The sequence below is a fragment of the Rutilus rutilus genome (genome assembly GCF_951802725.1).
Source record: "Rutilus rutilus genome assembly, chromosome: 4".
Lineage (NCBI taxonomy): Eukaryota > Metazoa > Chordata > Actinopteri > Cypriniformes > Leuciscidae > Rutilus > Rutilus rutilus.
Window position 1 is genome coordinate 42,352,321 of NC_140212.1, and position 22,185 is coordinate 42,374,505.

The 22,185-nt window shown below is 40.9% G+C and overlaps 1 protein-coding gene across 2 annotated transcripts in view; it reads right to left on the reverse strand.

Annotated features, from left to right (window-relative positions):
• The window catches only part of LOC311289268 (sterile alpha motif domain-containing protein 9-like), a 43,802-nt gene that overhangs the window by 15,907 nt on the left and 5,710 nt on the right, over positions 1-22,185 (reverse strand). For both annotated transcript variants that reach the window (XM_084407106.1, XM_084407107.1), the window contains one exon: positions 15,118-15,198. In XM_084407106.1, the coding sequence (XP_084263232.1) occupies positions 15,118-15,159 (42 nt within the window). In that variant the 5' untranslated portion in view covers positions 15,160-15,198. The remainder of the gene's footprint in view (positions 1-15,117; positions 15,199-22,185) is intronic.

Below are 22,185 nucleotides of genomic sequence, written 5' to 3' on the forward strand. Positions count from 1 at the left end.
TCTCCCAAAACTGCGTTCAGGTGGTCAGACACAGCTGAGGTTGCGTTTGCCAAACTCAAGAGCCGCTTTGTTTCAGCTCCAATCTTAATTGCCCCTGATGCATCACGTCAGTTTGTGGTAGAGGTCGATGCGTCAGAGGTGGGGGTAGGTGCAGTGCTTTCACAACGCTCTCCTTCAGACGACAGAATGCATCCCTGCGCGTTTTTGTCACATCGATTATCTCCTGCTGAACGAAATTATGACATTGGTAACCGTGAGTTGTTGGCAGTCAAGCTAGCTTTGGAGGAATGGCGTCACTGGTTGGGAGGGTTCAGGGGTACCCTTTATAGTCTGGACTGACCACAAGAATTTGGAGTACATTAAAACCGCCAAGAGATTGAACTCCAGGCAGGCTCGGTGGGCACTTTTTTTCGGCCGTTTCGATTTTACTCTTTCCTATCGTCCGGGTTCCAAGAACATCAAACCCGATTCTTTGTCGCGTATTTTTGATCGTCCCGAACACGAATCTACTCCCGAGCGCATTTTTCCAGAGACCCTAATTATCTCTGCGCTCACTTGGGAGGTCGAATCGAAGGTCAAGAAGGCCTTAGAAGGGGTAACGCCTCCGATCCGGTGTCCACCTAACCGCTTATTTGTGCCGGAGGGATTACGATCAGACGTTATCCAGTGGGGTCATTGTTCCAGTCTAGCTTGCCATCCAGGGGTGAGTCGTACCATATTTCTTGTTAAGCAGCGATTCTGGTGGCCTCTTATGGCTCGTGATGTTCACAATTTTGTTTTGGCTTGCTCTAGTTGTGCCACTGGTAAGTCGTCCAATCGACCCCCAGATGGGTTACTTCAACCGCTGTCGGTGCCTTCGAGACCCTGGTCCCACATCGCTCTAGATTTTATCACCGCCCTCCCACCCTCCCAGGGTAACACGGTAGTTTTGACCGTGGTGGACCGATTCTCGAAGGCAGCCCACTTTATTCCCTTGCCCAAATTACCTTCAGCCAAGGAGACAGCGGTGGCAGTTGTTAACCACGTCTTTCGGTTACATGGCCTCCCGACAGACGTGGTTTCTGACAGGGGACCCCAGTTTGTGTCCAGATTTTGGCGAGAGTTTTGTAGATTGCTGGGGGCGACGGTCAGTCTGTCCTCTGGGTTCCATCCCCAGAGCAATGGTCAAACTGAGAGAGCCAACCAAGATTTGGAAAGAACGTTACGATGTTTGGTCTCCAGGAATCCCTCCTCCTGGAGTCAACAACTTGCTACGGTGGAGTACGCCCACAATACGTTGCCAGTGTCATCCACGGGCCTATCTCCATTTGAGTGTAGTGTAGGGTACCAACCACCTGTTTTTCCTAGTGCTGAATCCGAAGTTGCGGTCTCCTCTGCCCACGCCTTCATCCAGAGGTGTCACCGTACTTGGACGAGGGCCCGAGAGACACTCCTCCAAGTGCGGGAGCGCACCAAGGCCAAGGCCGATCGCCACCGGTCAAGGCCTCCCGTATACGTCGTCGGTTCCAAAGTGTGGCTTTCTACCAAGAACATTCCTCTCCGTTCCGTGTCGAATAAACTAGCTCCTAAATTCATTGGCCCGTTTTCTGTCACCAAGATTGTTAGTCCGGTGGCAGTCCGCCTCAATCTTCCTCCGGCGTACAGGAGGATTCACCCCGTCTTCCACGTTTCTAAAGTTAAGCCTGTGTTTTTTTCACGTATTAATCCGCCTGTCCCAGTTCCCCCACCGCCGCGACTCGTAGACGGGGAACCATCCTATTCGGTCCGTCGCATCCTGGATTCTAGGCGGAGGGGACGCGGATTTCAGTACTTGGTGGATTGGGAAGGTTACGGTCCGGAGGAGAGAAGTTGGGTTCCTGCTCGTGACATCCTGGATCACTCCCTTATCGATGATTACAATCGACAGGTAAGGAGGTCTGGGAATGCCGTGAGGCATTCCTAGGAGAGGGGGTACTGTCACGGTTGATAATTCATTGTTTCCTCTGTGTCGCGTGTCACTGTTTGTTTACATGTCTGTGAGTTTGCGTGAGTGGGCGTTGTCCCGCTCGCGTGTTTGTTCAGTGCTCCAGCTGTCTGCAATCATCTCATTTCCCCTCCTCAGCTGTTTCCCATTACCATTCTCTACATATACTCACTCATCTCTCCATTCCAGTGTCCATCCGTTGCTTGCAGTCCCTCGTGTTGTTCGTGCCGTCTTCCGGGTTGTTGTCGTCTTCTGCTGTGGATGTTTTCCTGTTGTTTCACCGCACCCGAGCACCGATCACCGAGCACTGAGCACCGAGCACCTGACCATCGAAGTCCCTGTGTGACCGAGCCTGAGCGTCATCCCCCTGAGTATTCCGTCAGCCCTGTGGCCAGAGAAGCGTCTTCGCGAGTTCAACCTGAGAAGGATCTTCCTCATTGACTTTGAGTGATATTCATTGTATTGAGTGTTGAGTCCTAATAAACACTTGTTCACCTGCTATTGCTTCCAGTGATTTGTCATGACACCATCCATCCATGGTCATGTTAAAACATGCTAAATCAATGTGGCAATGTGGTAAACCATACTAGAAACATGGTAAATCATGTTAGTATTTAATATTTTAAAACCTTTTTAAACTTTCTGGCTAGGCTTTTTCAAGCCAACTTAAAGTTTGTCTACGAACTTTGCCGTCTAGTTGTATATTTTTGTATGAAAGCGGTTTGTGATTTTGATACAGCAAAATGTTTTCTTTGTTTTTTCTCACGTCTTAGCTCCTCCCCCTTAGGATGTGAGAGGAGGATGCAAGGATGACCATTGAAAAAAAAAAAAAAACTTGTGGGAAAAAATGATTATTTTTGAATCCACATCGGAGGATGCTCCATTTGTCAGTCTCTTTCAACTCGATTAACCCCCTGGGGTCGGCTATCGCGCCGGCGCTATAGTCTAGCTTTTTTTCTTATCAGTGCAAAAGAGACTCAAATAACTCAGTCGATTTTTGTCATACAGGCAAGTGTTATACATCATTCAAAACTATTAAATGTCTTATTTTATTTGTGTACACTAATAATAAAAACAGAATGTTGTGTTTTTCGTAAAGTAAAGAAAATAAACATGATGCGCGTTCTCTTGTCTCTCTCAATGTGAAGATCATTCTGAAACGTGACAGAAAATGGTCTGTAACTCAGTGAATGCTTGTCACTGTGACATGAAACATATGTCTTTACAAAGCTTGAAGTCTTCATTTTTAAATGTGGTAAATCATATCAAAAACAAATGTTCTCTGTTTAAGTAATCCGTATGAAAGCAACGACATGTACAGTTTCTCCAGTCCGAGCTAATTAACTCTAATGTGACCGCGCGCACGAGCGATTGACATGCAAATAGTCCACACGGGCCTGTAAACACCCTCATTACCTAGAGAATACAGTAACATACTTCTCTGCTTTTCGTCGAGACTGTGTTTGTGCTGTGCTGTTTACCTTGGATTTACCTCAAAATAATTAGAAGAACGCGATTTGAAGAAGAGAAGATTTTTAAGGTAAGACATTTCCACTCCTAATAGTAAGCATGTTATTGTTGTATAAACTTTACATTGTAGCTACTAGTTAAACTGGTACCAGACTAAAATGTACGTTATGAAATGAGATTGGAGTAAAAACATGAAGCCTATGTCGTACATGTATATGTAGGCTATCTATATATAGACAGAAACATGTTGAAATGTGAACTAGAGGCAACCTTTCAATGCTAAATGTATATACATGTACGACACAAGGATGTTTTTCGATAATAAAACGCAGTATGATAAAAGTAGGCTAGTATGAGTGTTTACTCTAATATCAGGGCTCGCAAAATTTCTAAATCGCTGCTAGCCCTTCGGGCAGGCACTCTTCAGATTTTGGTAGCCCGAAATGAATTTTACTAGCCCAGATAAAAAGACAATTTTATTAATGTAGAAAATTGGTTAGGAGTCAAAACAATGAATCAAAAACTTTTTCAAACCACAAAATATCAACAAATATGCATCTGGTTCTAACTGAACTGATAGGTGTGTGACCAGTATGGAACATGAATCAGTCTGTGTCGGTGGCTCAGCCCCCAGTGAGGGTATGATAAAAAAAAAAAGTAACACTTTAGTTTAGGGTCTAATGCTCACTATTAAGTTTCATTAACATGCAGATGGCAGTGTTTTATCATTACGGAGGTCCCGAATGTGAGGTAGGCTAGTGAGGGGGGTTCAGGGGCACCCCTGAGAAAATGTTGATTTCTCTGATCTACATATGTGCATTTTAAGATGTTTTGAGGGCCAAAAAAATTGGATAACAATAGCTTTAAAACCATGTAAGTGGGCAGCTGATTATTTTTCTCTCCTCATCAGCATCACACTCCTATTCTCTTTGTTTTTCTCTTGCTCTGTCTCTTCCCCTCCTAAAGCTGAGCTTTGACTGATATAGGCTTTTCATTTTTGTCTGTCAGTGAAGTAAACTTAGGGTCAACTGATAGGTTGATTTATGAATCATTTTCTCAGATGCATTAATTTACTGAAAGCTACTAGGAAAGCTAGGTAGCCTAACTAAGTTTATTAAATTCATTTACAGTATGTACACATTCATTATTGATCTCATTCCTAATACAGGGCTTTATAATCAAATAGGTCCTACATTTAAGGTTATTAGGGGGTTCACATTTTTTATTTCTCTGATATGTCCATTTCAAGACGTTTGAAGGCCAAAAAAGGATAATAAATAGCTTTAAAACAATGTCAGTGGGCAGTAGATTGTGTCAATACCTGCTCTCACTTGTTATCCATCACTCTCTTTTTCTCTCAGTCTCTTCATCTTGCCCTGTCTCTTCCCCACCTAAATCTGAACTTTTTTAATTTACAATTAGAGGGGCTACAAATTGTATATTAATTCTCAACATGTACACATTCATTATTAATCTTGTGCCTAACATGAAAACGGCTTTGTTAATGCTCTGTTAATGTCCCCTCACAATGACAGTAAACTAATTATTAGTCACGTTATATAACGTTAGGCCTATTTTCAGTTCAAAATGGCGAAATTCGACAAAAGTATATTCGTTTGTCTGATTATTTTTGTCATTCGTTTCACATTTATGACCTAAAAAAGCTGTCAAATATGAAATGTTTAGTTTAGCTACTTACATCTGATCTCGCACTTGGCTGTAAACTGAAGCGTCAGTCGCTCTGCTCAAATTCGCGCTCTGCAGCATTTTGTGAACATAAAGCCCGCCTACTTTGATTTGATTGGTCATCTCAAATATTCTGACATTGACAGACCAATGAGACTCAGATGAACACACACACACACACACACACACACACACATTTCTGACGTGCGCTCTGCTCTGCGCCGCTGCGGATTGAAGATGAAGAACGCGGCGCGCTGAATCTGATTATAACGAAACTGAAGCGAACACTATTTCAGATAGCCCGTCGGGCAGGCCGGTTATGCATTTTGGTAGCCCGACTGGAAAACACAATAGCCCCGGGACGTCGGGCAGGCGATTTTGCGAGCCCTGAATATGGTGATTATTATAATGTTTAGACCTGTGTTTACTGTTAAATACTTTGTTTGTGGATATCTGCTCAAACGTAGATGGTAACTATAATGTTTCATAGTTTGGAGCGGCTCGATCGCTTCAGTAAATGTTCTCCGCACGCGCTGAGTTTGAGTCAGTCGCGCTGTGCATTAGGCTTCATGTTTTTACTCCAATCTCATTTCATAACGTCATAATGAATGGAAACATTTGAAGTAACATATGATAATCAATCTATTTTTCTCTAGTGCAGTGTACTGAAGTGTTCCTTTTTAACGATGTATAGGCCGCCTGCTATAGGCTATTGTTAATATTATTTTATGCAGCACTGCACGTATATGCCTACAAGGCACAACAAACCTGGTGTTCATTTTATATATATACTGTATATATATATCCGATCAGGTTTCATTCTCGCGCAGCTTTCATGAGCAGGTCTTTTCCGCTCCGTGTGTGCGCCGCGCTGTGTGTGTGTCGGCGTGCTGCTGCGCTCTCTGCTCAATGTTCTGCTCCGTGTTTGCGCTGCGTGTTCTGCTCTGTCGTTAACGGCCCAAACGCTCCAATCATGTATCGATCACGCACTGGAAAAGCAAAGTCCGCTCAAAAAACGTGAAATTTCTCAGTAGTAGACTTCTGTTTGCTGAGCTGGTATAGTCATGCTGGGCAACAATGGTAAAATTACCTGCTCTGATCACATGCTCTGGTAATAATAGCTTAGGACTATATTTTATTTTGATAATTATAAAAAAAAAAAAAATCTGTTAAATTGATTATGTTGATTGATTATTGAAATAGAATAATATATTGCTATATTGATGTTTAATATTATTTTAATAATATTTTAATTATAGTTTAAATATTGATGATTACAAGCTTGGGGGAAATGCAATTAATTGCAATTAATTACAGCAAATTGTGCAATTAATTAGTTTTTTTTTTTTTTATCAATTCCCAGCCCTAATATATGTGTGTGTGTGTGTGTGTGTGTGTGTGTGTGTGTGTGTGTGTGTGTGTGTGTGTGTGTGTGTGTGTGTGTGTGTGTGTATTTTGTACATTTTAAATCGCAATTTTAACCAGAAAATTTTTAAATGTATTCCCAAAATCACGCAGCCCTATAGTTTCTCTTGACATCAGCATGTTCACAGGTGTTTATTTTTATTTTTTTATACAGGGACCAGATGCCCCACTGATGAGTCCTGCTGACATTCATGTGAGTACATGAACATGGTAAATGAAAAATCAAACTGTTCTGACTATTTAAGTAGTCATTTAATTTTGGTTTTATTTAACTGGTTAAGATGCATCATGTGACTTAGGTTAGAGGTCGTGGTGACCATCTTAATTTTCACTTCACCACAGCAGTGATGCAGCAGCAGATGTCTCTCTGATAAAAGATATATTCTTCTGTCATTTCATGCCAAAGAGGCCATCGTCTGTAAGTTTGTTTATTTAATATCATCCATGTTAAAAAAGGAGTATTTCATAGGATCTAAGAAAACATTTGCTGTACATTTTCAAAGAAGATTATTGTTATCTTTCTTACAATTTACTTTTATTCATACTTAAAGGTAGTGTAGGTAGGAATTTTATAAAAAACTTTTTTTTCCAAATTTGTTTAAACTTTCTATATATATCAATACATAATTAAAATGTAAGTACTCTGAAAAAAAGAGTATACAAATCGAGTAACTCTAGACCGTTTAATCTGCATTAAACACAGCTCATTATTTCCATTCGGGACGAAACAAAGGATTGGCTTAGGCGACTGTCACTCTCTCGCAACCATGGCAACCACCCTTTTGCAACAGGATCTGCCCACTTGCGCGAACCCGTTTGATTTGAGGAATTCAAGAGGCACGGAACCTAGGAATAGCAAAACAATGGCAGAGAAAGAGCAATCAAAATTCACATTACCGGCATATGCAGTTAGCGAAGGCAAACAAGGCAAAAAAAGAAGACAGTACTATAAAAGGTAATGAAAAAAAAATCTTTAGATAAACAAAGAAATAAAACGCGTGTCAATATCCTCGGACCCTAGTTGCACGGCCTCTTGCACGACCTCCTCTGCTTCGCCCTCGACCCCGGACCTGTCCTCGAGCTGACGATGCTGTACTTGTCTCTGGAGTGTAAGTTAGTCCTCATCAGAGTCAACAGTGCTTTCATCATGGAAACTCTTACATGCAGAACACCATATGTTATGAATCTTACACGAAATTCATCTTCATCACAGTGTAACTGATGGTAATGGAAAAACGTGTATCAATACAACCAGTTTTTAGCTTTGCCTTATAGATATAACTAGCTCGTTAGCGAATCAAAAAATATATATTTTAAACTTTACCAATATCAATATGCTAGCTTGATAGTGAGTACTAAAATACATCTTATTTGTTTATATTCATAGTGATAAAGTTAGATTTTTTTATTACATGTGATTCTGACATGATGTCACTACATGCACTGTGCTCCTTCCTCTCCGCTCGTCTCAGGTAAATAATGCGTCTTCCAGCTCAGCGGTCGGCGTCGCGCGTTCATGTGTTTTGGAGGCGTGGCTTTGGAAGGAGCCCAGAAGGGAGGGGGTGGAGTGAATGGAAATAATGAGCTGTCTTTAAAACAGTCGTGAGAGGTCTACAGACACTCGATTTTTATACTTTCTTTTTCAGAGTACTTACATTTTAATTATGTATTGATATATAAATAAAGTTTAAATAAATTTGGAAAATAAGTTTTTTATAAAATTCCTACCTACACTACCTTTAATACGTAATGTACATTTTCTGTTTGTATTGTAGTTTCACAAAAATTTACGTTGTGGGATTGAAGATTTCAAAGTAAAACACCGAAAAAGAACTTTGTAGCGACAATGGGTAGAAAGCAACCACCAACTAATCTTCTTTTTGAATATTAATTCAAATTCTCTACTTCTCGATGACTGAGGGGGGGAAGATTTGTTCAGAACGTCTCATGATCATCACCGGTCTGACTAATTGAAGGAGCCCCCGGCACTAACACATAACTGGTCAATGGCTAGCGTTATGGCCTACCAGGACTGGTTAAGATAAAGACAGTGTCCGCACATTCCAGAGTCAAATCACCAAGACCAGAGCCATAAGTCACCCATCCCGGTGCCAGAGAGTCTGCAAAAGACCCTTTAGAAGAAGAATCGACACCAGCAGATGTTACTGAAACCCCCGACAACATTCCTGAACCACCGCCTCATTAAGACCTCTGAACAAACAGAGTTCTGTCTCTTCACCAGAGAACTGATTCTTATCAATAACTATACATAAAATCATTCAAGAACAATTTTCAATGGACTCATGATCAAACAATCATGCAACTACCTAATCCTGGGTTGTTTCCACCACTTATATGTATATTTTAATAAGATAATATGTTTTGATCCCATTTAATTCATGTAATTGTTATAACTGTTAGATGTTGAATGAAAGTGTGTTGTGTTTCATGTCAATATGATCGTATGCTCATGATTCAAAAGATGACGTGATTGAAATCTGTGTAAAATGTTCATATTCTTATAATAGTAATAATGTCTAAACTGTGGCCTCTGTTCTCTCTGTTAGTAAGGAGAGCACAGATAAGCATGATTTACGATCAGAACTGAAAAGAACGTCACCTCCTAAATTCAGCCAGTGTCTAATTGGCCAGAACTCATCCTGGAGGTTGGACAAAATTTTAGTTTAAAACCTTAGACCCAAAAACAAATTTCTCTCTCTCGAATCTCTCTCTCGAACCTCTCTCTCGCTGCTCTCTCTCGCTGCTCTCGCTCTCTCAGACTAGGAACCATGTAAACGCGCAGACGAAATAACCCAAATCAAGATCTGAAGAACATGGGTTAAACAGCTTCATTCAAGCCACCATCTACTCCTCTCAATTTCCTTTCTTTTCTTAGTTTCCTTTCTTTTCCGTTGTGAGTCTCGGTTCTAAGTTAAGTTTTGCGACAAGATTTCGAGCCACGTTTCTTCTGCAAAGCCAGCTTCAAACAAAGACTTTCATTCCGCCAGCACGCCACGTGACTGACCACGTGACCCAGACATCAGGCACAAAAAGACCAGCCAAGAACGACCGGGAAAACCCATTTCACGCAACAAAAGGGAATCCCCAAAAGCAAAGACAAGCAAGTACTGCCTCCAGACTCTTAAGCTGAACTGGTGTATTTGATACAGATTTAATAACCTAGGAAACGATAGGTTAAACTAATGATTGATGGTTCATTCAGGTTGTGTCTTATAAGTGCATATGGAATCGTGAGATTTCATCCTTTCACTCTTAAACCCACTCTTTCCTCACTCTATCCCTTTCTGCAACGCGTATGAATGTGTATGTGTGTGTGTGTGCGTGTGTTTGTGTTAGAGATAGCTTTATGTATTAGTATATAATCAATAAAGTATTGTTTGTATTTGAAAAGAGATTGCTTGTGTATGTGCTTATCAGATTTATTGTCTTGAACTTCGATTTAAGTTACCTATGCTTTTACCCTTAATTTACTTCGTAATTTATTGTTAGCTGGGGATTAATTCTTTCTTGGCCAGGAAGATATTATATTTCCTAGAGTTAATACTTGTTTATGCTTTCTGTTCATTGGATGAACTGATAAAATGATCATACTATTGATTCTGCTACAGTAAATTCTGAAAATAATTAAAAATAATTAAAATATTAATTATTGGTCATATTCCGTTATGAACAATAATTAATAATATTTATACGTGGGCGTATAAACGCTACAACTTCTTTGGTTTCGACTTTTCCTTCAACCCTCATCCTGTTTAATTATCTGTTGAGTTGCGACCTACTTGCATCAGGGACAGAATACAAACACCTTGGAAATGACAGGTATGTACTATGTTTCATGAATGGCACAAATGTGTGTGATATTTGGGTCAGTTAATTGGATTAACTTGAGGTAGCTAAATTAATATTACAATCAATTAATCAGTTCCAACGAACTCTTTTGATTATTCAATTATTCTAAGAAAAGCGTATCTTTCATGGCCACCGAAAAATAATTATTTCTTAGCATTTACAGCGCTTAGAGCATGCAACAAGATCAAGATCGTAAAATGGACTTTGTTGCAAGCAGAGAATCAGAACCAAATACATATTGTGCAAACATAACTAAACTAAACAAACATACATACATACATACATAGGTAAAATGTTGAGTGATATGGAACCGGAAGCAGGAAATGGTATTATGGAAAAGATCCATTTAACTATGAAAAGAACCATCAGCTTATCATTTTCAGAGCACCTCATTAAATTGATACTTCCATGGTCTGTGCAGTGGACACAATTCTTGAAGTGGTTGAAAATTGAGTTCGTTGATGGGTCCGTGAGTGTCAAATGTCACTGTACAAGTTGCAATCGTTTTCTCCTCTGCTGGATGGAGAAGATATGATGAACTTGCATGGTTATTTCGACGCTGTTCTCATGGCTGGAGTGCAGATTGTGGCCTGCAGGCTCTGGGCCGGCAGGACACGCAGAGCAAATGGTGGGAGTTGCGATGGACTTGTCTGCATTGAATGAAGACATTGAACTCCTGAGGTTGTCCTTGATGCTGTTGTGGTTGAGAGAGTCCTCTCTCTCCTGAGTGAGCAAATGGCTGTGGTGAGTCGAAGCCTGCTGCCCTGGGGCCTGCTGAGGCCACGCTGGACAGCACGGCATCCTGAACATACCGAGAAGCCAAGAGTTGATTGTTACAAGAGTGATGGTAAGGTTACAGTTTTCTTCTTGGTTGGATTGAAGAAAAGACAGTCTGACTCCCTTTGGGAGAGTGAAAGGATGGCAGGCGGTGCTCACGGCCTGCTGGGGTCCCCACAGTATCAACTTGAAGAAGCAGCAGTTGAGGCCAGAAGAAGAGAGAGCGAGTCACTGTGGATTTGTTTTTAATAAAGCCTGAGAAAGGCCCCACCTCTCCGAGTTTGCTTGACCAATGAGAAGGGTGAAATTTCCCGGCGGGAAGATTCCTCTGTGGTTGATTTATGATCTTTGTTCTAAGTGTGCTCATTTGCAATGGCAGCTGGATTGGTTTCTGATGATGAAACTAAGAAAGATTCTTGTAATACTAATATGTTGCACAGCTATCGGCAAATCATGTACACAATCATTTCGATCTTCAAAGTACCAATTTATACAGACCAAACATGGTATAAGCGAGGTTACGTTGACCGTTGGTTCTATAATAAAATACATAGTATCAAAGAGATAGTAGTATCAACAGATAGTAGTATTAAACGACACAACACAAGACAGTAAATCATTCACAAAATGTTCTGGAATGCATGTTAATTTCATGTTGATCAGATATTGTTTTGGCTGAACGAGTTGTCAGGATGATTTTCACATAGTTTTGGAGCAAATTTTTCTACGCTACGTCATACAATTTTCAAAAGTCTTGTGAAGAAATAATCAGTATGGGTTTCATGACCTTATTTCAGTGACATTTTTTTTCACAAACCACGCATAAACGTCATTATCTCAAAGCTACAAACTTTTACATACATGCTGCTGATATACAGTGGGTACGGAAAGTATTCAGACCATTTTCACTCTTTGTTATATTGCAGCCATTTGCTAAAATCATTTAAGTTAATTTTTTTCCTCATTATTATACACACAGCACCCCATATTGACAGAAAAACACAGAATTGTTGACATTTTTGCACATTTATTAAAAAGAAAAACTGAAATATCACATGGTCCTAAGTATTCAGACCCTTTGCTCAGTATTTAGTAGAAGCACCCTTTTGATCTAATACAGCCATGAGTCTTTTTGGGAAAGATGCAACAAGTTTTTCACACCTGGAAAAGGGTATCCTCTGCCATTCCTCCTTGCAGATCCTCTCCAGTTCTGTCAGGAAGGGTTCTGGTCGTCCCAAACGTCTTCCATTTAAGGATTATGGAGGCCACTGTGCTCTTAGGAACCTTAAGTGCAGCAGAAATTTTTTTGTAACCTTGGCCAGATCTGTGCCTTGCCACAATTCTGTCTCTGAGCTCTTCAGGCAGTTCCTTTGACCTCATGATTCTCATTTGCTCTGACATGCACTGTGAGCTGTAAGGTCTTATATAGACAGGTGTGTAGCTTTCCTAATCAAGTCCAATCAGTATAATCAAACACAGCTGGACTCAAATGAAGGTGTAGAACCATCTCAAGGATGATCAGAAGAAATGGACAGCACCTGAGTTAAATATAAGTGTCACAGCAAAGGGTCTGAATACTTAGGACCATGTGATATTTCAGTTTTTCTTTTTTAATAAATGTGCAAAAATGTCAACAATTCTGTGTTTTTCTGTCAATATGGGGTGCTGTGTGTACAATAATGAGGCAAAAAATGAACTTAAAGGATTTTAGCAAATGGCTGCAATATAACAAAGAGTGAAACATTTAAGGGGGTCTGAATACTTTCCGTACCAACTGTATTATTGTAGCAGAGTTTGTGCTGAATACAGTGTAATCAGACTTTAGCCATGAAAATGTCACAAGTAACAGAAACTAGATGTACCGCATGGCGGTACAAAATATGACCGCCGCTCAGGCCTGCACTGGCTTTCCACAAAAATAAATGACGTGGAGCAATTTGGCTGTATTGCGTGTTTATGTATATACCTAAAAAAAGTAGTAGTATGTGCATGTCTGTCTGTGTGTGTGTGTGTGTATGTGTGTGTGTTTGTGTTTGTGTATGTGTGTGTCTGTGTGTGTGTGTGTGTGTGTGTCTGTGCGTGTATGTATGCGTGCGTACATGTGTGTGCGCGTGTGTGTTTGTGTGTGTGTGTCTGTGCATGTGGATTTGTATGTGTGTGTATGGGTGTGTGTCTGTGCGTGTGGATGTCAGTGTGTGTGCATGCTTGCGTTTGTTTGTATTCCTTCATGTGTGTGTGTGACAGTTAGGGTTGCCAACTTCAGAAAAGGAAAATGCGGGACAATCGTGGTTATTTATAGGAAAATGAGGGACACTCAAAATATTTGTACTGTATCACACAGTGTACGTCATTTCAGTGTCTGCAGTTAAGTTTGTGTTTAAAAGGTTATCAGACATAAACACATTTGTATTGCTTAACCTATTTATGTATTTAATTCAAAAAAAAATTTTAATGTCATACATGAAAAAGTCACATTACAAACAAACCATAGTTCAAAATAACAGCATTTATCTAAAATAGAAAGCTTTTTTAACATTATACACTAGGCTTTCAGTTCAAAAGTTTGGGGTTAGTAAGATTATTAAAAAAAAAAAAAAAAAAGAAAGTAATTGCATTTCACTTTTATTCAGCAAGGATGCATTACATTAATCAAAAGTGACAGTTAAGATAATGTTACAAAAGCTTTCTATGTACTTTCTAAAAGCTTTAAAACATTAATAATAATCAGAAATGTTTTTTGAGCATATTATTCCCTCAGGTAGATTACATGTTTTCTTGCGTGGCTGGATGTTAGACTCATGAACAATAATCACGTTGTTTGCATTCGCCAAAATTGATTAGCCGAAATCAAAACGTGGACAGTGAAAGGAAATTACCGTTAGCGCGAGACGAGTCCGGCTTGAAGCGGAAGCGACCAGACGGCAGAGGATGTTCGCAAATCAAACAATGATTTGTCTCAAAACAGTGATTAAAAAAAGCTGTGATTGGATGATGACAGGTGTCGGTGATCATTCTCAAGTGTCGTGGTCAGCACTGCTGCTGTTGCTGTTGTATCAGTCAGTGGTTTATCAGCTTGTCAAAAAACGGGACACAGGAGGTCACGCACGGGACAAATAAATTAGGCCCAAAATACGGGACGTCCCGCCTAATTTGGGACAGTTGGCAACCTTAGTGACAGTATCATCCTAAACCAGCAACCCTTCGCTCAACACCACCATCTACAGGCCGATGAGTGTACAGTCACTAAATGTGCACATAAATGAATTTATTTTATACCCCCCCCCACCTCCCATAGATGAAATTCTACGAAACTTAGCATACCCCCAGAGGATGTCAAGTTAATCATACAAATGAAATATGGTGCAGTTCTGAACATCTCAACTGAAGATAGGGGCGATTAAAGCAGAATAATATTGCATTTTCATTTTTTATGGGAGGGGCGCAAATCACAAATGAGTGATTATGGGCTAGGTTGATGTGGGCCCTTAAGAGCAACATACCATAAAAATTTCTTCATCCTCGGTGCCACGGTTCAGGTAGTTATTTAGGAAAAACTGCATTTTTTGGGTTTGGGGGGGCCCAGCGCGCGGGGGGGGAGTGGCCCCCGGGGACCAAACGAAATTTTTCCGTAAAAGTCTAGTGGGGCTACATGCCCACCAAATTTCATGTTCCCCGGTGTTTCGGTGTCCCTGGTATCGTTGACGAAAAATTCAGTAAATGACAAAAAAAAAAAAAAAAAAAACCTTTGACAATCCCTATATGACCGCTTTCGCTAGCTACGCTAGCGGCGGTCATAATAACATAGGGCCCAGAAAACACCTCAGACTTAAATTACTATTAGTGAAATATATTTTGAAAATGACTATACTTCTGAGGACAGTAACAACCTGATAAATATTAAATATTTTTAGTAAACAACAACATACCTTTATATGTTCTGGATCATCTGATCCTTCTCCTTTCTCCATCTCTACGATTTAGCCCTTTGTCATGACATCTTTAGCATGCTGAAATAAAAATTAAATGCGTGTTGGTTGCCTTTTTTAATGAAAAAAAAAAAAACACTTTGGTACTGCTCCACACATTACTTATTTTCAGAGAAGGATGCAAGGATGACCATAGAAAAAAAAAACTTGAGGGAAAAAAAGATTATTTTTGAATCTGCATCGGGGGATGCTCCATTTGTCAGTATCTTTCAACTCGATTAAATTACTTTTAATGAAATATATTTTGAAAATGACTCTACTTCTGAGGACGGTAACAACCTTATAAATATTAAATATTTTTAGTAAACAACAACATTACTTTATATGTTCTGGATCATCTGATCCTTCTGCTTTCTCTATCTCTGCTGAAAGAAAAATTAAATGCGTGTAGGTTGCCTTTTTAATGCAAAAAAGAAGGAAAAAACACTTTGGTACTGCTCCACACATTAATTATTTCAAATACAATTATGGTTGTGGCTGTGTGTGTGTGTGTGGACAGGTTTAGCTATATTTTTGAGGACAAAATTGCTTGTGAGGATCATGCTAAATAGTGATAAACATTTTTGGTGGTATTCACTTTTTTTAAAGTCTCTGTCTCATCGGACAAATCACATTTAGCTTTAAATCTATTCATATGTATGGAGCATTGTCTCATGAAACAAGCTGAAAAAGATTTAGGTTGACAAACCCAAAACAATCCAACAGGGTTTAGATTGGTTTCATCAATATCAAAAAGCTTGCTATAAACTTTCACTGGTTGTGTTTGTTGTAATATAGTAATTTGCCAATAGATGTCACTGTTATACTATTGCCATCTAGTGTGTCACTGCAGTTCTGTTTCTTCCTCCTCCATCTTTCTGGTTTGTTTAATAAAATACACGTGAAACTTCAAAAGTGTTACCTTTACAGCTTCCACACTCCGAACCGTAGTTGGGAGCGAGCTGGTCTCACCCTAACAAACCGACAGAGGGAGATCTTCGCTAAAAACTGTGCTTTTTACACAGGATTTTGTGTGATATAGACAGTGTTGTGGAACTTACAATTGAGGATGGACTGTTTATTGAGAAGCTGAGCGGGCCAGAGAACTGGGCAAAGTGGAAATTTCAAATGGAACATTCGATGAAAGCCAAAGGACCATGGGGCATGGTGATGGAGACTGACAACGTGTCAAAGGGATCAAATGCACAGGCAAGAGCAAAATTAAAAAAACGGAATGAAAAGGCATTTTCTCTGTTGGTGCATAATGTGAGTACGCCCCAGTTGTATCTGATTGTAACGAATGGACTTAATCAAAATTCTCTAGACATCATAAAACCTTCCCCCTCTCCCCTGTTGTCATCGGCCCTCAAACCAGTTCTATTCAAAGACCATTATCACCTCTGCACTCCTGAACGATCTCAGCAAGAGACTGTGTCTGCAACCCTCAAAGACAGCACAGGAGACCAGACGGCACTAACCATTTGGTCAAAGACTATAGAGAAACTTCCAATACATGGGTGATTCTATAATTGGAGATACATTTTGCATTAAAAAAAAAAAAAAAAAAAAAGGTTGTCATACAGAACCATTGTTTAAGAATTACCTTGAAAACACTTTAAAGTTGATATATTCAGTGCTATACAAATACAGATAGTTTATTATTTTCTCTATTTTATCAAAATATCACCTGTTCATAGTTTTTCTCGTCAATTCTGTTACGGACGAACAACCAAATATATAGAAGTAACAGTACATCAAAAAATGATAAATCTTTTTAGTTTCATTTGTCATGTAGTCCTTTTATTCAGGCCTTTAAAACAGATATTAAATGTTATATTTATACAACTTAAAAATTAGATTCACCCCCAGGCAATAGTGGATTATCCAAAGGGTGCACTTGTTTTTTTATCAAATTACTTGAACATTACAGGGTAGAGATAAAACTATAACATATATCTTACTCTTGCACAATATAAAAATAACAATATTAAGTAGTTTGATATTTCAATGTATTATCTCATTAATATTCAAGATGAAAGACTAAAAACAGAATTGACACATCTGGCAACAGAATTGACGGGGGTAACAGAATTGACCCAAACCAACCAGAACATGCCTATAATAAGAAAATAACTGCTGAGTTATTGAGAAATACTCGACCAGATATCCCTCTGGATCTCTACATGCCGTGTCGCAACCTTGGTCGGGGGTGGAATTAATCTGAGGATGTCCTCATGTGGGTACCAATGAACATCTTCATGACCAGGCCAAAATAATCTATTATTTCCTATTTGGTGCATGCACTTGACCCTCACATGAGTCTCATTGACCTCCAGGATGGTACCAGGATAGATATCATGGTCATATGTGAGGACACACCATTGTCCAACCACATCCTGGCTCTCCCAGTGTATGTCTGTCTGTTGGTCTTCATCTCTCTCTTCAACGGTTCTCTCTTCTCCAACGGCTCTCTCTTCTCCAACGGTTCTCTCTTCTCCAACGGCTCTCTCTTCTCCAACGGCTCTCTCTTCTCCAACGGCTCTCTCTTCTCCAACGGCTCTCTCTTCTCTTCTCCAACGGCTCTCTCTTCTCCAACGGTTCTCTCTTCTCCAACGGCTCTCTTCTCCAACGGTTCTCTCTTCTCTTCTCCAACGGCTCTCTCTTCTCCAACGGTTCTCTCTTCTCTTCTCCAACGGCTCTCTCTTCTCCAACGGCTCTCTCTTCTCTTCTCCAACGGCTCTCTCTTCTCCAACGGCTCTCTCTTCTCCAACGGTTCTCTCTTCTCTTCTCCAACGGCTCTCTCTTCTCCAACGGTTCTCTCTTCTCTTCTCCAACGGCTCTCTCTTCTCCAACGGTTCTCTCTTCTCCAACGGCTCTCTTCTCCAACGGTTCTCTCTTCTCCAACGGCTCTCTTCTCCAACGGTTCTCTCTTCTCTTCTCCAACGGCTCTCTCTTCTCCAACGGTTCTCTCTTCTCCAACGGCTCTCTTCTCCAACGGTTCTCTCTTCTCTTCTCCAACGGCTCTCTCTTCTCCAACGGTTCTCTCTTCTCCAACGGCTCTCTCTTCTCCAACGGCTCTCTCTTCTCCAACGGTTCTCTCGTCTCTTCTCCAACGGCTCTCTCTTCTCCAACGGCTCTCTCTTCTCCAACGGCTCTCTCTTCTCCAACGGCTCTCTCTTCTCCAACGGTTCTCTCTTCTCTTCTCCAACGGCTCTCTCTTCTCCAACGGCTCTCTCTTCTCCAATGGCACGGCTCTCTCTTCTCCAACGGCTCGGCTCTCTTCTCCAACGGTTCTCTCTTCTCCAACGGTTCTCTCTTCTCCAACGGCTCTCTCTTCTCCAACGGTTCTCTCTTCTCCAACGGCTCTCTCTTCTCCAACGGCTCTCTCTTCTCCAACGGTTCTCTCGTCTCTTCTCCAACGGCTCTCTCTTCTCCAACGGCTCTCTCTTCTCCAACGGCTCTCTCTTCTCCAACGGTTCTCTCTTCTCTTCTCCAATGGCTCTCTCTTCTCCAACGGCTCTCTCTTCTCCAACGGCTCTCTCTTCTCCAACGGTTCTCTCTTCTCCAACGGTTCTCTCTTCTCTTCTCCAACGGCTCTCTCTTCTCCAACGGCTCTCTCTTCTCCAACGGCTCGGCTCTCTTCTCCAACGGTTCTCTCTTCTCCAACGGTTCTCTCTTCTCCAACGGCTCTCTCTTCTCCAACGGCTCGGCTCTCTTCTCCAACGGTTCTCTCTTCTCCAACGGTTCTCTCTTCTCCAACGGCTCTCTCTTCTCCAACGGCTCTCTCTTCTCCAACGGTTCTCTCGTCTCTTCTCCAACGGCTCTCTCTTCTCCAACGGCTCTCTCTTCTCCAACGGCTCTCTCTTCTCCAACGGTTCTCTCTTCTCTTCTCCAATGGCTCTCTCTTCTCCAACGGCTCTCTCTTCTCCAACGGCTCTCTCTTCTCCAACGGTTCTCTCTTCTCCAACGGTTCTCTCTTCTCTTCTCCAACGGCTCTCTCTTCTCCAACGGCTCTCTCTTCTCCAACGGCTCGGCTCTCTTCTCCAACGGTTCTCTCTTCTCCAACGGTTCTCTCTTCTCCAACGGCTCTCTCTTCTCCAACGGCTCGGCTCTCTTCTCCAACGGTTCTCTCTTCTCCAACGGTTCTCTCTTCTCCAACGGTTCTCTCTTCTCCAACGGCTCTCTCTTCTCCAACGGCTCTCTCTTCTCCAACGGCTCTCTCTTCTCCAACGGCACGGCTCTCTCTTCTCCAACGGCTCTCTCTTCTCCAACGGTTCTCTCTTCTCCAACGGCTCTCTCTTCTCCAACGGCTCTCTCTTCTCCAACGGCTCTCTCTTCTCCAACGGCTCTCTCTTCTCCAACGGCACGGCTCTCTCTTCTCCAACGGTTCTCTCTTCTCCAACGGTTCTCTCTTCTCCAACGGTTCTCTCTTCTCCAACGGTTCTCTCTTCTCCAACGGTTCTCTCTTCTCCAACGGCTCTCTCTTCTCCAACGGCACGGCTCTCTCTTCTCCAACGGTTCTCTCTTCTCCAACGGTTCTCTCTTCTCCAACGGTTCTCTCTTCTCCAACGGCTCTCTCTTCTCCAACGGCTCTCTCTTCTCCAACGGTTCTCTCTTCTCCAACGGTTCTCTCTTCTCTTCTCCAACGGCTCTCTCTTCTCCAACGGCTCTCTCTTCTCCAACGGTTCTCTCTTCTCCAACGGTTCTCTCTTCTCCAACGGCTCTCTCTTCTCCAACGGCTCTCTCTTCTCCAACGGTTCTCTCTTCTCTTCTCCAACGGCTCTCTCTTCTCCAACGGCTCTCTCTTCTCCAATGGCACGGCTCTCTCTTCTCCAACGGCTCGGCTCTCTTCTCCAACGGCTCTCTCTTCTCCAACGGCTCTCTCTTCTCCAACGGCTCTCTCTTCTCCAACGGCTCTCTCTTCTCCAACGGCTCTCTCTTCTCCAACGGCTCGGCTCTCTTCTCCAACGGCTCGGCTCTCTTCTCCAACGGTTCTCTCTTCTCCAACGGCTCTCTCTTCTCCAACGGCTCTCTCTTCTCCAACGGTTCTCTCTTCTCCAACGGTTCTCTCTTCTCCAACGGTTCTCTCTTCTCCAACGGCTCTCTCTTCTGCAACGGCTCTCTCTTCTCCAACGGCTCTCTCTTCTCCAACGGCTCTCTCTTCTCCAACGGCTCGGCTCTCTTCTCCAACGGCTCTCTCTTCTCCAACGGCTCTCTCTTATTTATACAGGTTCTCTCTTATTTTTACATTATATTACATTGTATTACATTATTTTATTATTGTACGGTAGCATGACAAATAACCACACATGCTTGGGTGGATGGTGCATGTGTGTGTCTGTGTGTGTGTTGAAATCCTCTGATCATGGTAGAATAACCCAATTGATCAGTGTGTCTCTCTGTGTGTGTGTGTGTGTGTGTGTGGCTATAAACACACATTATGCATTTTTGTGTGTGTTTGCATCATTGTGTGATTGTAACCAAGGCAGGGGCGGTGTGAAAACCAAGGTATGGACATTGGTCAATTCTGTTACCGTACCTTGGTAACAGAATTGACAGTAACAGAGTTGACATTTTTAGCATTTTTTACTAATAACACCACATGCTAGCATAAAGGCTAAGAGCACATGGCCTGATACTAAAGATGATTTTAAAAACTTTTAATACCTCCTTTTGTTAATATCTTTGAACTTTGCTTTCCCTATGAGATTGTTGAAACAGTTTTGACATGTTATATAAGAACTCTTGGTGCAAGTGCCTGTAAGATTACATGGCTTCAGAGAGAACAAAACACATACCTCCTAGTTCTTCAGAGTTTAATACCAAAAGGGAAGTGACATCATATTGTGTTGCTTAGGATACTGAAGCGACAGATAAGCATAATTTAAAGAGACAATAACATGTAGTAACAGAATTGACACAGGATTTATGGATTGGTATTTTTCAACAATAAAAGTTACTTTTAAACAAATTAATTTAGCATAATTTGGAAACTGTCACCAATAATAATTTATAAACAAAATAATTAAAACCCCAACCTGAAATTTGTGATTTAAAACATCTTTTAATGCATATTTTACCCTTGTTTGAAAAAAGTACCACCCACTAAGGACAGTAAGATATCATGACTTTCAGCATCATGAAATAGCTTTTAAAATAAAATATTTTCTAGTTTTACACTCTAACATTTTGTGACTCTTAAAAAGAATAAAAACAAATTAAAATATGTTTTTGGAGTAAAATTTTGGTAAAGCTGTTAAAAATGAATGGCTTCGGACTTCAAATGTATCTCCAATTAAAGAATCACCCACATAAGGACATTTACTCCATTCTTACCCACAAACTTTCCCAAATGTTTATTGTATTTCTCCTGTGTTTTATTAGCCTAGTTAAGATTCTTTAGTAATGTTAGAGTAACTTCCAATGTTGATATCCAAAGATGATGTATCACTGCTTTAATGTCTTCAAATCCCCTCTTTCTTGATATCAAAATAATCCTCTTTTGATTTTATAATCAATGGTGTACAACATGTTATGATACATTGCATCATAAATATTTTTACAATACTTTTGTGTAAAGACTGCACAAATTCTCCATGTCAGCATGAACATGCAAATGGAGATAAGATGGAACAAAGACTTTCTCCCGGTAATATTTGATTTGTCACCTCACCAAATGGGTGTGAACTGATAGGACCTTTAAGAGTGTCTGATTAGTTCAGATCTTTGCTCAATCTTGTAGCAAATTGGCTCTAAATAAATATTAATAATCAATCATAACTTATAAATTTTACTACATTAAGTTAATTCTATTAACTGATCCAAAAATTCATATTACAATCAATAAGCCTGTTTGTGCCGTGAACAGTCGGTGTTAATTGTTTATTAATTCTAAGAAATGTATGTTTCCAGGGGAGGGAAATGTCTTTCTTACTGTACAGTACTATTCAGAGTCTGTAGTCAAAATCTATGATTAGGGACTCCAGTATGAGCTTGAGACACGGACAACTTTATGTGTGACATGAACAA